At 38.4% G+C, this 16,581-nt stretch overlaps 2 protein-coding genes across 10 annotated transcripts in view; both read right to left on the bottom strand.

The window, feature by feature from the left end:
• LOC122577230 (tyrosine-protein kinase Btk29A) overlaps window positions 1–16,581 on the bottom strand; it is a 271,717-nt gene that overhangs the window by 31,778 nt on the left and 223,358 nt on the right. The gene's annotated exons all lie outside the window — the stretch shown is intronic.
• On the bottom strand, window positions 7,195–8,402 carry LOC122577235 (insulin-like growth factor-binding protein complex acid labile subunit). Its single transcript, XM_043748400.1, has one exon. The coding sequence runs from the start codon at window positions 8,318–8,320 to the stop codon at window positions 7,289–7,291; it is 1,032 nt and encodes a 343-aa protein (XP_043604335.1). The 5' UTR covers window positions 8,321–8,402; the 3' UTR covers window positions 7,195–7,288.

A 16,581-nucleotide genomic window follows, 5' to 3' on the forward strand; every position in this document is an offset into this window, starting at 1 on the left:
CTTAATATCTTCAGCGTCGTGAATTTTTCTAGAGAATTACGGAAGAACTTTAATTACAAAGGAGATAACGACAAGTGCCCGTGATATCGGTGCTTTCATAGAAAACTCTTACAAGAAGAGGGGAAAAGAAAAGGGGGAAACAGGAAACCTGATAGTTTGCTCGATGGAACAGCACTTCATGCCTTACAACTGAGTAAAAATGAGACAAATTTCGCAATCGTGTATAGTTACGTAAAACATGCCTAACTACGTGTATGCACACAAATATACATATATATCAGCGTTAAATATGAATGTGTATCGCGCCAATATGTTCCAAGTGCTAAAATCAAAGCACAAAGTCATTTGCCTGTAGAAATTGTAATGGCCAAATATCGGTGAATCTGAATCTACCATAAAATGCATATAATACACGATGCTTCGCTAACAACTGGCATCTTAATATCTTCGTACGTATGCTCGAACGTATGGAAGACGACGAAGGAAAAAAGTTGCGTGGGAAGAATCTCTTCGTATATTTCTCTGAAGGGATTCGACAAAACGGAACGTCGTCTTTAACTCTTTAGGTGGAACGATACGTCGAGCCGAGATGTATTCTTCGTTAGAATATTGCAACATTTTCTCGTGAAATTGTATTCAAAGCTTCCGAGAAATGTTGGTTCGACGAGACGTAGAGTTTCGATTGGCACGGCGAGGTGTTTGACGAATACTCGACGAACGTGCTTGAGGAAGTCTTGTAATTTAGTTAAGAATTAATTTGGTTCGCTTTAGATTATCAGTCTTGTCCAATTTTCTTTTCATATAATACAAAATTGTGAGTAGAATACAGTAATTTACTTGTATGTAGTATGGCAACACAGTCATATTAATAAAAATTTCTGACTGAATATAACTGCGGGGACTTTTGAGGAAGCACTGTTATCTCTAAGGAAGGTTAGATGTAAGAGAAAATGATGGAGGACGAGGTGCTAAGAACTAAGAAGTAAATCCTTAGCCAATTATCTTTCATAACATAATGCAACGTTAAAAACGGAATTTCATAATATCATGTATATTAATTGAAACAAAGATTGCAAATAAATTATCGTATTAACACAAACGTAGCCTTTAATAAATTAAATTCAACATACAACTTATTTGGATGACACATTGTCCTTCTCAGTTGCACGATTTGCTGTATATATCGACGCTATAGGTCCGATGTGCGGGACTGGAAACTGTAAACAGTGCCACGAAGGGACTACGTTTCGAGTCGCAGTTTTGGATGTATTATCGTCGAGATTGAATCTGTGCAGATTACTCGGGCATCTTCGGCCGAAATGTGGCAACAGTGTCGCAGCGTGTTCTCGATCGCAAAAGCACTCGGTATCATCCACCGCAAAGAAGGAAAGGAAATTGTTCGGATTTCGGCCCAGAGCTGTGTGTCTTCGCGTGTTTCATAATACCATTCGTGCCATGAGACAGGCACAGAAAATGATACGAAGGGAAAGAGACATATATATTTGAAACGACGAATGAAGACGCTCTCGAGCATCGCGACGCCTCCTCCGCGAGATTACTACTACGCTTTATTATCGTTTTGTGAGAAATTGAACGCGCAAAATATTCGAAATATTACTTGGGCTGGCAGCTCTGATTCTTGAGAGGAATTCTTACTTTGGCGTATTGTATTGATTAAAGTTTCGAGCATCGTCATCGACGAGAATGTATATAGTATCATAGTATACTTTCCAGTTATTTTTATCACAGTTTCTTATTGTTATTTTTTTTTTTTTTTGTTATTTTTATTAGTGTCCTAAGATATGCCAAGGTTTCAAATTAGCGGTGTAGGATATATTCTAGTATTTTTTACTTTATTTTTATCTGCTTCTGGACATCAAATTGTGATCATTTCGTTCGTTAGCCCAAATCAGCCATATGATTTAAGACCAAGATCTAATATCAACAAATTCATACGTTTCAATTAAAGAATATGACAAGGATAGAAAGAAGATGCATACGATCTTCTACCAATGACAGCAACTAATTATGGGAATAAGAAAAAACGGAATGAACAGGATTTTTAAAAAAAATATAGAGATTAAAATAACGGCATTGCGACTGGTCGAGGCAACTGTTTAACTCGGCTATTTATTACGCGCGGATGAAGCAATTGTCGTACGAGAGAGTGTCGAAGTGGAAGGACCATGCGTTATCATTATGATATCATTGCGTCCGATCCAATCTACTTAATATTGTAAGCTTGATTAAATCAGAGTTAGGACAAGTGAGACGAACCGGTTACAAGGTCGTCGAGTTTTTCACCAATTTCCCACGCTGGAGAAAGTACGTGCTTATCTGAAAATAGTACTGAAGCTCGATAACTGTAAATTTTTTACAGCGTCTTATCCTTATGGAATACGTAAAAATTGTTAAAATTACGTATTCGTGTACATTTTTGAGATATTGTTAGAAATTTTAGTTTCTTGGCAATTTTTGTTAGAAGTCATTCGAACTCTATGTATAGGGCATTTATGCTATTAGTTCCCGGCGATTTTCTCGTAAACGATAAGCCTGAGGGAAAAAATGAAAGAGGAAAACGATGAATGGTTCAAGATGAACTACATATCCACGATAATATTCTTGCATTGAGCAAGTAGAATAAAACAGCTTCAAATTAAAGAATGAAGAAAACTTGGAACAAAAGAAAAGAGGGTGATTTTTATTTCCTGTGTGAAACTCCCTTTTTATCCAACATCCATCTCGACAAGCAGAGGAATAATATAAAAGAGAGTTTCTTAAGTAGCGTCGTTAAATGTACAACAACTCTATCGCCATTTTCCTGTCACAAAATGTAAATTTACATTTTACACGACATCCACATACTTACTATATACTTTCAACAGATATTAAACGACATATTAAAAAACGAAAATTTTTAATCGAAATAAGGGCTATTAGAGTAACTGAATACAATATCTTCCCAATTCCACAAATTTGTTGATTCGAATTTTGTAACAACGTGATACCCTCGTTGCTTNTTAGGTAGAACAATTTTACATGCACAAAAAGAAATACCTCGACGGTTATAAACCTGCATATTGCACATTGGAAGGAGTAGAATATGATTGTTTTGCTAATAGCATCAAGCTGCTGAAGAGAGTTAGATAAACTGTAGTGTCTTCAACAAGGGTCAGATTTGTCAGCTGAAGCGAATTAAGCTGAGCTTTGTTAAGCGGCAAGTACGCGATAAAATGATGTTCAAGCGGCGATACAGTGGAGATTTCTGTTGCAATATTGAATATACCATATCTTCATCCATCTTAAAATTTTGTTGGGACCTGGAGACCGCTGTTACGAAGAGAATAAAATTTAGTGAAAAAAGTCCAAATAACGAGAGGTAGATATTATTGTGCCCTTGAATATAAATTTTGTTTCGGGTTACAAGGTCTAGAAACCGAAGAGTTATAAGTAGATTTCTGTTGCTGTTTCTTGTAGCCTTCAACTACAGCTACACACCAAGGTTAACTATTTGCTAATGTCTTTTGCTATAAATATATGAACGTGCTCCTTATTCTTATTGTATTGTAACACTGTAAGAGTGAGGATCAGCATACACTATACCTATATTTATTTCAATATATTTTCTATTACTAATTCATCCACTCGTTGCTCTATCGGTGATCCTCAACATTTTGAACCAGATATTAATCCCTAAAGGATTTAGAAAGTTTCTAACTATTTCTCAGATAATTCCACTTTCTGTAATTGTCCTAATACTCGCGAAAACGTATAATGTGCAAGAAATATATAAATTAACAAAAGTAAAGTACTCATTATACAGCATATCTAATGGATAAAACAAATCTTTACATAGGGACCATTTCTTTAGTCGCAGTTATCAAAATCTAAGTGTTTATCAACATTCTAGCGATAATGATCGAAGATAAGACGAAACTGAATGCATAGTATCGTCAAATTCAAGCGTCGTAGAAACGGCATTTCGTATGCAGCAACCTAATAATTTCACGCTTTTCAAACAGTCTAACGCACGACCACGCTCGGTGTTCCTGTCACGTTCCACAGCTGTTCTCAGATGCGTCCTGAATGCGTTTTTGCCGCCACTGAATCGCCGTTGTAAATCAAACCCGAGATGTCTCTGCCGCTCCTCCTGTCGTTCTAGGTACACCGTGTATCCAGACAGAGACGGGACTCGCACAAGTATCTGTTTCTTGAAACGATACACACGACTGTAATGTCGCGCGACCGCTCAAAAACCGCACTTTTACCGGCGCCACTTGTATCGATTCAATGGCCGCTGCTAACCGCTACGATTCTAACGCGAGTCCTTGTAATGAATATCGCGTCTCGTGCTAAAGATGACATGTCGTTGGTGCAGTTGACAAGTACAAACGCGACTCATACGAACTTTTGTGCTGATACGAATGGATTTTTCAATCGCAATCGAGCAGCTTTCTGAGAAAGATAAGACGATAAGTAAATCTACCTAACCTAAAATTAGCTACGTTTCGATCGATGGTTCTAACAGGAACCTAAAGAACCTTTACAAAATGAATAAAAATTTTATAACTCGTCCAGTTGAGTGGAAAATGTATGTAGTACACGTGTATATTGTATGTATGTGTATTTATTTCTTGAGAAAACTTTTCAAATAACGGCGAGAAGAATTAATATCAAAATTAATGTAACACAATTGGGAGTGAAACTTGTATTAAAAATATCAGAATGAAAGCAGTGGAGAAATTTACAAAATTTCTGTAAAACTTTATGAATTTAAATTAGTTGTTTTGACTAGTAGATAGTTTCTAGTGTAAACTTTCTGCATAGTTGAGATTATTTGCATTATTTGGGCAATCTTAAGAATGATTGAACAAAGGGTTGAATATTGAATTAGCAAGCAGAGTTAGGATATTGAGATGGTTTCGTTAATCATTGTTCTTTTAATTTAAGGAATTTTGCTTTTAGAATCTACAAACAATGCTTCATTGTTCATTGTTCTGACGCTTTATAAATTTCCGGTATGTGTATTATTTCTAAAGAATCGTGTGTCTATCGTCCAAGAAACGTTCAGTGAAATGTCAACCTTCGACGCGTACGTAGTACGAGTTTAGCCTGCTGAATGATTGATTCCATTGCGCCAAGATCGATCAGAGTTTATGTGCGAAGGTCGCAATCTTGACAAATTGCCTGTCCTTGATACGAAGGTGGCTACTGGCGCAAAATTTCTTCCAGATTTTTGCGATAAGCACACGCCAAAATTTTTTTACGCATCACGTAAAGCAGAAAAGATCCAGATTGACGTTGATATCATTTGGAAATTCCCTTGTTACGTATCTCTATTGTTTCTTTCTATTGCAATTAAGCGATTGCGGATTTTGTCATTAGGTAGTGTTGCCAACCTAACCTTTCAACATTCTCGCGTATTTTTCCTTTTGTTTCTTTAAATACCTTTATCCAATTCAAGTTCTAGCCAATTTTAGTGTTTTCCACACACACTTACATTTTAATACTTTTATACAAACTTTTATTTGCAGCATCGCTTTTAGTTCAACATTTTGCAAACTATTTTTCTTTCCCTATAAACCCATCTTCCATTTTTTTCTCTATCGAGGATTGCAAATATTTTCCTGTAGAATTATTCTACTCGCTTAACTACCTACACTGTATTTTTTTAAACATGTACATTCTATTGGGTTGACAACTAAGTGATTGCAGATTTTGTCAACCTTTTTTTTTTTTTTTTTTTTTTCGTGGAGGAAACCTTCATAGGCGCCCCGCGCTCTCCGGGGAGAGGGCGCCGGGTAGTGCCGGATTTTGTCAACCTAACCTCAACCTAACCCCAACCTAACCCTACCAATGACAAAATCCGCAATCACTTAGTTGCCAACCCAATATCAGAAGATGTAAATCCTACATCTTCAAAATCCTGCACGAATGTTTTACGTACTAAAATATTCAAGGAAAAGTGGATGAAGGCTGAGAATACAAAGTTGGATCAATTTGGTAGAAAGTCGTTCTCGTCCAGCCATTAACTCTTTTCGACAGCCTTTTCCATTTCCACCTACTTTTCCAGCTTGGATTTGAAATTCCTACAAGGGAGCGCTTCCACAGCTACTTCACTATTCTGATTCGAATATTTTTCTCGAAAGCTTCCACCCATCTCATTATCTCTTCCTTTTCCTAACGCGAGTACAATTTTTTCTTAATCTGCAATGCACGTAACAAAAACGTATCTGTACACAGCTGGGGTCTTTAGATTTTAGTGTAACGAACAGTAATCGCCTTCCAGTTTGTGATTCTACGGATTAACGAAAATAATAATAAAAAAAAAAAATACATTATTTTTGGAATACGGAAGAAATTTCGAAATTTGCAGGAAATGAAAGTTGTTTGAAAAGTGTGGCGTGCAGTTCGGCTAATAAAATGGCGACACTTTTTCTCGCGCTTATTTCACGTTGAACAGCGTGCGCGTTTAAAACGCAACACTTGACCCGCGCGTGCCGCACTCTCTTGTTGCACGCTGATAACGCCAGAAAGAACAACGACCGACAGAAGTTTCCACTTATCTAATGTCGGCCAGCGAGATTAACGAGAATCGCGTACATCTGACACCACATAACACGAATTCCCCTTAAAACCCGTGCAAATAAAAATAAGATTTCTTTGAACTGAAATGAATCTGGATTAGATAACTGAAAAAAAATCTGCAATCGCTTTTAACTTTGTTCTTGTCAGGTCTTACGATGTTTCAGATGTTATAAACATTTACATAATTTCGCAGCCAATAATACGTGATTTGATAGGTTTTAAAAATACACCATTGAATTTAAAATAATTCTGCAAACAATGTCCTGAATTAAATTTAATTTAATTCTTTTCTGACAATTTTGCCTGTTATTGCTTGGCAACTAAGTGATTGCGGATTTTGCCATTAGGTGGTACTGACAAAATCCGCAATCACTTAGTTTCTAACCTAATAGTTCCAGCAATTCCTCATTAGGTTAAGTTTTGCAGACATAACTTAATTGCAAGCTAAATCAGTTTAGACTTGAATTTTTCTTTCAGCTGTCTGAGAAGTTTTGAAGCCTATAACTCTATAGAAAAGTCAACACAATACAATATACGTATTGGAATTTTACTATAACAGTAAGAATTGATGAAATAAAGCCAGGACAAAGACAAGTTAGTCATTGATTTAACATGTACAACGTCACACTTCTTTATTACACCGATCTCTACATTCTGCAAACTGCGTACAACACTCCGTATAGCAGAGAATATTCTCGCCTTACGTATACAGAATAGTCAAACTGGTCAGTCCAAAGTCCTTTCTGTCTACGTCAGTTAATTTATTGTTCGCCAGGATTAAGTTTTTCAGCGCTGAAAGGCCTGTGAACGCACCAGATTGCACTACAGCGATCTTGTTATTAGAGAGATCCAACCTTTTCAAGTTGGACAGTCCATTGAACACTCCGGAGTCAACTCGGGTCAGTTGATTCTTCCTCAGGTCCAATTGTTCCAACTGACTGAGATCTGAGAATGCTCCTGACTCGATACTTGCTATCTGATTGTGATGCAGGTTCAAAATCCTTAAACCGATCAGTCCTTTGAAATCGTTCTTGGACACGCTGGTCAATTCATTCTCTTCGAGAAAGAGACCGTCCAATTTGTGCAATCCTCGTAGCACTCCTGGCTGAATTGAGGTTAGTTTATTGTTCTCCAAGTGAAGACGGGTCAATTCTGGCATCTGACTGAACGCTCCAGTCTCTATGCTGGTGATCTTATTGTCGTTTAACCAGAGGAACGTCAGCGACGAAGACAATCCTGAGAACGAGTCCTTGTTCACCGATTCGATGTCGTTGTGTCCCAAGTAGAGCCACATCAAGTTGGACAGGTCAGCGAAAGTGTCTTTGGGTATCTCATTGATCTTATTGAAGATCAGAGATAGCGAATGCAATTGCTTCAGCTCTGAGAACAGATTCGGTGACAGAGGTATAACGTTGCTGTCTAGGTCCAGCCGTTCCAGTTTTTCCAATCCTTTGAACGACTTCTTTTTTACCACGGAGATTTTGTTACCCAGACCGAAGCTCAGCTTCGTGGTCGTTAGATTTTTGAAGGTGTTTTCTCGAATAGCTAACAGGTTCAAGTCGTGAATCTCTAGCGTTCCCTCGAATTCTTGTTGGCTGACGTCCATCAGGGTTCCCTTTTTGTCGCACACCTTGTACCCTTTTATCTGCCTGCAGGTCGGTTGTTCCTCCGATCGAACGATCGCGGAAAATAGTAAAACGATCGATAGAACGGACAGATACGATTTCAGCATTTTCAGATCGAATTCTCACGCACCAGGTTATGTTATTAACGATCGGATCGTGACTGACCATCCGTTCTCAGCTCTCATATACGTTGTTCGGTGCATAGCGTTTGCAGAGCCCCGATTAGATAGAGGCCACGACCTCTGACACGATTATCTGACGAGAAGGGACACGCTTCTCGCGAAAATCTGACTTTCAACCTTATTTACGCATCCAATACCTTATCAACGTTACGATTTCGTCCCACTTCCGCGCATCTTGCCACCACGCATCGTTTCTTCCACGCTACGTTATCGCTTGTTTTCCAATGAAATTCTTTTCCACACTGCAGTTGACGAATTGTTAAGAGTCGCGCGGAACATCGTGACCGTTTGATTCTTCTGTCATCCACGAGTGGCTCAGAAGTTGTATGAGAATACGAACAGGGAGCGTACGGCTGAATAATCTAGATAGCAAGCGATAAGCAGGCTGATTGTCTAGCAAGATACTGTAAATAGGTGTCAGCGGTGGAAGACTGATTGCACGAGAGAAAATGGTGTAAATATTAGAAGACGAGGTGAAATCCTATATCATCCGATGTTTGGAATCAGACACAGTACTCTTGAATTCTTAACGGTCGACGATCAATTGCTAAATTGCAAGCGAATACTGATCAGATTCTAAAGATTAACTTCTTAGTAATGGATGTAATTTGAAGTAGTATCGTGGGCAAATTTCCTAAGGAATATCGGCTGGACCATAAACAATGTTGCGAGAAAGCCTAAGTGCTGACAGCATAGACCTAACCTCAACCTAACCTCAACTTCACCCAAAAGGGTCTGGAAACTTCGATGGGCCGAGTGGCCCATCAATGTGTCGTTGGTCCTTCAGTCGAATAGTTACGCGGAAGAAGATCTACGTGACTGTCACGTTGAAGACACGGGGAGTGGTGCAGTTAAGAAAATCACTGGTCATTCGAATGGTTTCGCGTAAATTGAAACGTTTCACGAGCAAGGTAAGACAAAACTCAGACTTTAGATGTACTGACAGAGTTTGTTACCTGAATCCAACAGAGTAACAGTTAAGAATGTTAGAACCGAGTGTCTGGAGAGCTGATTTGGGAAAGGTTTATATACTATGGGTTTGGCTCTTATGGAGGGAAATCAAGTCAGAGGTGGCCATGCTGTTACTGTTTTCTCACACTGCAACACTCTCTACGTTGTTGTTTCGATGACCTGCAGGATGTTCGTTAGATATCTTTGATTTTTTTATTGCTCATTTATGGTTCTGTGACATGACCATGATCGTGGACGGTTACGGAACACGCACGTGGTGGGGCTGTGAGAAAAGACAAAGGGATGCTTAAGGGAGAAAGACGAATTACCAGGCAGACGTTAACTAAGAGTGGAGTTGTGAGAAGTGGAGAGTTGAATTGCCAAGTTGCTATGAGTTGTAAGCTATTAACTGTGAGTTATGAATTGTCCATTTAGTTATCTTAATTATACAACATTACTGTATTCAGTTCATGTTAAATAACCATCATTTCCTGTTTAATCCATTGCAAATAGATGCATCTATCAATAAACTTATGATTTAGGAGAGAAATCATTGGAAACCCTAATTTTTAATATTTCTGAATAAATAAATCCTATAATGATAACACGAAATTCTCTACTCATGCTATCGATCAGATCGCCATTGTAAAATTGAATGTACCGTCTACCATTACAAGCCAGCTAATTCTTTAACGCTCTGATCATAATTCTTAAACCTCTTAATAATTTTTTAGCTTTACCCCATCTTCTGTAAGTGTCCTGTTCTTAACAACAGTTAACGTACGTCAGCAATTGATGAAAACCTTATGTGTACGCGTCAGAAAGTTCGATAAAGTGCACGTATTCGGTGCATGGATTTCAGAGTATCCCAGTTGCGTGCTGGTGCACTCAAACAAACCGGAAAGAGGAAAAAAGAGGAAAACCCAGTTTCACAGGAAGTCGGAACACGACCGTGAACTTGCGTCGGTTTTTCCGACTACTGTCGACAAGAGGCCGGCCTTTTTTTCCACGACCTACTTCCCCCCCCCCCCACAAGGCCATTCTTTAAAACGCGCCTTCTGCTTTTCCAGGCTAATTAAGCGATTCGAAACGGGTCTAATTATTCCGGCGACCGATCCACGCGATCTCGAGCGTTCGGATTATTGGTCGAGGAGTGGGAAGGTGGCAGGAATAAATCGTTTTTCGAGGAGCAATGGGAAGATAGGGTGAAAGAGAGCGAAGAAGTAGGGATAGAGAGTGGTGGGGGAAAAGAGGAGAATGGTATGGCAGGAAGGGGATGAGGCGCGCGCGGAACAACGTTGCTCGTTGGATGGAAACGAGGGTCGATACTTCTGGCCGAGAAATATCGTCGATAAATTTCCGCTTGTCGCCGATACGTAGATGCCTCGCTCGTGATATTTTGTTGCCGTGACGGTTCCTAATAAAGCCGCGGCACCGAACTTTCCTCTGGGGAAGAAGCAGGCTATCGATCCTGCGACTCGCGGAACGATCTTCCAAAATACTAAGGCGCTGTTGCAATTCGACGCGAGAAAGTCTGAGCCTGATGAATTAAGACGGATGTCGCGGTGGCCATCGATGACTCATCGATCTTCGATCTATTAGCTGTTCGTAATGCGACCAGCGACCAGATTTGTTTGTATTTACTAAAAGAGAGGTCGGTGGAGAAGTAGGGTTTATGATTGTTGGCTGATGACGAGTAGCATCATTCTATTTTGGAAAATCAGACGAGTTCTTTTTTTTTTATTATTTAATTTGTATTTTACAATTCGGTAAATTTTTCTAGCTTAATTGCTAAATAAAAAAAGTGGATGGCTAACCCCAGCGACTATTTTATTTCTTTGGTGAAGTCAGTGGGGTATTTTCTTTTTAGTCTTCTTTCTATGAGAGTTTAGCTGATATTTTCGCTGTTCGGTGGAAATGTCAGGTGAGTTTGTAAATTCGTGGGTGTTTTTAAAGTAATAGAACAAAAGGACTTTACGAAGTTGATCATCGCCTAAGTGAAATTTCATTCCTGAAGAAGCAAATTTTTACTTTTCCCCCGGAGAATCTTCTAAAAAGGAGATTGCACAACGTAGAGGTTTCAATAAGAATTGCAGTATTTTAACTTTTTCTCAATATGATTTTGAGAAATAAAATAGTCAAACTGGAAGATGCTACCCCACTGGGGGTAGCCATCCACTTTTTATTATTTAGCAATAAAGTTAGAAAAATTTACCGAATTGAGCTAAATTGTAAAGTACAAATTAAATAATAATAATAATAATAAAAATATGATTTCGAACTTACGAATCACGTGTGTTTTAACAGGCGTGGAAAAGTAGGAAATCGTAGACCGACTGAGTAATTGCGAGAACTTTCTGCTTCAATTTCTTTTTCGTATTGGGTAATTGGCTGTCTCACGATGGACATTATTCTATCGTTTCTTTCTATTCAGTTTCATACCTCTGTTTTCTGCAGTTTGATTTATAATCAGAAAAGAGGAAATGAACGTTCTATTTCATTATAGTAAGTCCACAGTTGAGGTTAGCTTTTTATCTCGGTTTCTTTGGAAGATGGGAAAAGAATGATGACGAAAAAGAACGGTCGAGCCTGTTGACATATGTTACACGTCAGATTTCTGTCAGACCTGTAATTTCTCGCGATCGCGTTCCTTTGTGCCCGAACGATTAACCCATTTCCGCTGGAGAACGTTCTTTGTAAGAGGAACGCGTATGAGGGTAATCGTTCAACGTTTCTACATGACGTCACGGCAAACTTGGAAAAAGTAGAAGAAAATTTACGGAAACGAAGTTCTGAGAACTACGAATTCCATAAAATTGTCTACATCCTTTTGGAAAATATTACATTTGACAATTATTATTCTGAACAAAGCTCACACAATACTCAGTTCAGTCTGAATAAAACGAAACTTTTTCGATCTATTCTGAGTAAAACGAAAGATAAAAAGAGTTTCGTCGAAGTGGAAAATTCCACGAATCTGTGAAAATGTGGTCGTAACATTTATGAAAGCGATTAAAGTTGTTCAGTTTTATGAAACAGAATAGCTAAAAAAGGAAGAGGAAAAGAAATACATTTTTACAAGCTTTGCTTTTTCCTAAAATGTTACGTAAAACGTTAGCGCCTTTGAAATTCTAAATTCGCCACTTATCACGTCCGTGACACCTTTTTTGGCATCGAGTCGATCACCTGGACGATGGCAGCGGTGATTTTCAAGGCTGGCGCGCCTCCTATCGACAAACTTTCTACAAGGAATCGGTGAAAAGCCGAGAAGAACGATCCTCCTTCCTCACGCCTGCGAGGTCGTCGAACGACGCGACACCAGCGCCCCACTCGCTCGCCTGCTGCACACAAACGCGCGAAAGAGGAAGTGGCACTGTAAAACGTATTATGAGCCGCGTTCACACCTGTTTTATATATAGAAATACGTGCAACTATTTCTGCTGCCAGCTGTCTTACATAATAACATAGGCCGCGAATGTTAATGCAGCTGTGGGAAATTTAAAGGTACGTAATATGTAAAAATATATGAAACATCGAAAGCGTAGCGCTTGTTACAAAATTTCATATGCGCGAGACGAATTTATGCTTATGATTCTACATTTTCACTTGCGTTTAGAAAAATATGAATTTCCATAAACATTTGTTCTTCAAACTTCGTTACACGTGGCAACGAGTATAAAATATAATTTGAAAGATCGCGATACGCTACGTCCTGCCACTGATATCATGTCGACAAATTTACTTCTGATTCCGTGGTAAGAACTCTTTCTTTTTTTTAATTAACAAAGCATTACAACCTCAATAAATAGAATAAAAGAAAAAAAATAGAGGAACAAAACGGTGATACGAATTCTGTGACAGCGATTGGGGTTAGGTTGAGGTTAGGTTAGGTATAAAGAATACGCGTGGGTGACTGATCGGTGTGGAAGGTTTCGTGCGAATGTACAATTCGTTCAATTTGACAAAAGGTTCAGTTCTAAACTATTATTGGTTGGCAACTAAGTGATTGCAGATTTTGTCATTAAGTGATATTGACAAAACCCGCAATAACTTAGTTGCCAACCTAATATTTTAGAGTGACGGTTCGAGCACTAACGAACTTACAGTGATGCAGGAACGCGGCGCGGTGACCCGAACACGCGTATCTCATAAAGGAACAATAAACTGTTTGTCAGGCGTTGAACACCTGACGCTTTTTGCAGGTAGATAACAAGGCAACCGCGCGGCCTTGCGTTGCAAACGATATTCGCAAGGCTACGCACGCTCATTATGTGCCCTTCGCGTACGAAAATCCACGAATCGAACACGGAATATATTGGAGGTCGGACGAACTTCCGCTTGTCCATGCGTCGTCGACCATCCGACGAATTTCAATGAATCGCGGACAGAAATGTAAAAATTAACAATCATTTTCTCTGAAAATACAACCTATTGATCCTTTTTTTCTTCTTTCTTTTTTGTTTTTCTTTTCTTGTATCTTTTAGCCAAATCTGATTTATCTTTTATTTCAGACTTTATTTTCCAACGAAATCTCAACTCCTTTCGCAAATGACTTTCTGGCTAATTTATTTTATCAATTACGCAGTAGCAACGTATAGGATGCTGTACAGTTTGAATGTATTTATTATTTAATTAACAACTTCTTAAAATACAACGTTCTGGAAACTATATGCCATTGTTAAAAAATTTAACAGTCATCTTAGTTGTATTTTCAAAAATGCATTTTGCACAGCGAAGAGTGGCTCTTTTTTTTTACTACGCCTTTTTTCTCGCTTTCAGACCGCAGACATTTTGATTATCCTGTTAGAGATAAGTGTGCTTACATAATAGTCGGCAGTTGTATCGCTGATGATGGAAACAAATTGGCGGCGCAACAATTATGCCGTGACAGACAATTATTGACTGTGGCATTCACTACACGCCTTCCATCATTTTCTAAGCGTTTAATGTCGTGTTTCTATAAATCGTGTCTGGTTTCGGTGATTTTGTAATCGTCTACGCGGAAACGTTCATCGCAATTGGTAGCAAACGATATATCTCGGGTGTTTCGTTCGAAACGAGTGGCTCTTCTTCTCGCAGCACGACTTTCACTTTTTTTACTCGCTTTTCTTTGCTCTAGACTTGTCCTTCTAGCACTTTCATATCTTACACGGTTAAAAACCTGGAAAGTTTAATCATTTCGATCTACGGAATTTTAGAAAGTTAGCTTCTTTTCGTTGTCTACGTCGATACGCAGATATTGTTCTTAAATGTCGCCTATGTGGAACATTGGCGGAAAATGGAGACGAGATCAAGTACATTTTGAAATCTAACATTTGTATGGAAGTTTTTAAAAAATATTTGGTTGGTAACTAATACCACCTAATGACAAAATCCGCAATCGCTTATTTGCAGATCACCTAACCTCAACCTAACCTCAATACGTAGAAAATAGCAGAAAGGATGAAACTTAAAAACTTTGTCGAAAACAAACCAGAGTGTAACTTGTAGATGTTTAAAAACTCTCAATTATATGATATTTGCCACACGACTAATTATGCCTTAAATACAGTTCAAAGTTTATACTCTATCAACATCATTAAGCGAATGAAACTTCTAACCCTAAAAATTATCTACCAGCGTTTACCATACGATATATATCAGCCTTAATTTAATTAAAACACCTTCTCTTTCGCACAATTATATTATTAACTGTTTCATTGTTATTTCACTCTTCACTGTTTGCACGTATTTCATTTCTTCTTTTTATTCCAGTTAAACATCCTGTGGTTATCCCATTAAACATAAAAGCTCACTCAGCTCGTCTATCATTTTCCACGGTTGATTATCATTTGATACCCGATCCACGATATTACACGTGCCCGTAGACAGAAATACCGTATGCACTTTGCGTACAAAGAAACCACCGACGTTCCTCCACTTCCGGTTATATTCATCCGCCTCGAGCACACGGTATACGGGTCGTATAAAACGCATAAACAGAGGGAACGGAAATTGGTAATGATGAAAACGCGTAGCAGAACGATGCTTCGTGTTTTTATTACGGCGAGCCAGTCGGTTGGAAGCGTTTAAAAGAATATTCCGACTGTCGGCAAGATAAATCTCGCCGCGCCGTTTCTACGATCGTTTCTATAAGAGCGGTTCTCTCTATAAAACGGATGGAACCATGAAGAATCATTTCTATGAGCGGACGTTTCTATATGAAAGAGGTGGTTTCACATAGCATCGTTTCAGCGAAACAGCGTTTCTTTATAAAAAAAAAAAAAAAAAAGGAAGAAGAAGAAGTGGCAGACCCATGCAAGATCTCTTAACGCTATTTTTCTGTACAAAAGATAAATCTCAGTACAGGAAAATACATAGCAAAGAATGAAATGGGCCTTAGCGGAAAGGTGAATGGGGTTTTCGTTGAAGAGAAGCCTGTTCGGATTTTGAAATCCAGTGAAAAGAATAACGTACCGAGTGTGTCGTTTTAACTTCGTTGCTTGGTTTTCAAGTTACTAATATTTTTTATTAATAAGAAGCTCCGCATTAAAATTCGTCTAGTGAAATCGATGAAATTTGCTACGCATTTACGATGTTCGTTACTTTGTTGAATACTAATATTAAATGACCTTCGTCATTTAATAAACTAGGAAAAAGATATATTTTTGTAGATTTGAACGAATTATTCGCGACTGATTTGCGAACAAAAGTGGAAGCAGAAATTCGAAGGCTTGTCCTTGAATGTTGATGCAGCTCAGAGATATTCTAGTCACTCGGTAAAATTTGACTTTCAAATAATTATGAATTGCCTTGCTTCGTACGATCCGTCGTATTCGTCGTTTCGCATAAGCTACGATGCTACAGATAAACAAACCGAAGTATACAATTCCATCGAGAAAAAAGCGAAAAGAAATATAAATAAAAAATAAAGTATAAATAAAAAATTGTTACTTATACGCTTGATATTTGAAAGTATATTCTATGATGTATCTTTTTCCAAGATGGTATGTAAAATATGTTGAAGAATTTCTTGATTATTTCAAAAGTAATATCTTCTAACGTTCGCGGACGACACGGTCTTACTAACTAGACACGCAAATCCAGAAACGGCTGCCGCACTATTACAAGAACACATTACAAAAATTGAAAAGTGGCTGCAAAGCAAACAAATAAAAGCGAACACCAGTAAGTGCAATCACATAACATTTACGCTTAGAAAAGGAAAAACACCGGACATCCAACTAAATGGCGCC

Source organism: Bombus pyrosoma, linkage group LG18 (assembly GCF_014825855.1).
Source record: "Bombus pyrosoma isolate SC7728 linkage group LG18, ASM1482585v1, whole genome shotgun sequence".
NCBI classification, from domain to species: domain Eukaryota; kingdom Metazoa; phylum Arthropoda; class Insecta; order Hymenoptera; family Apidae; genus Bombus; species Bombus pyrosoma.

Coding starts and splice junctions, on each gene's coding strand:
- LOC122577235 (XM_043748400.1), bottom strand. CDS start 8,320: ATGCTGAAATCGTATCTGTCCGTTCTATCGATCGTTTTACTATTTTCC.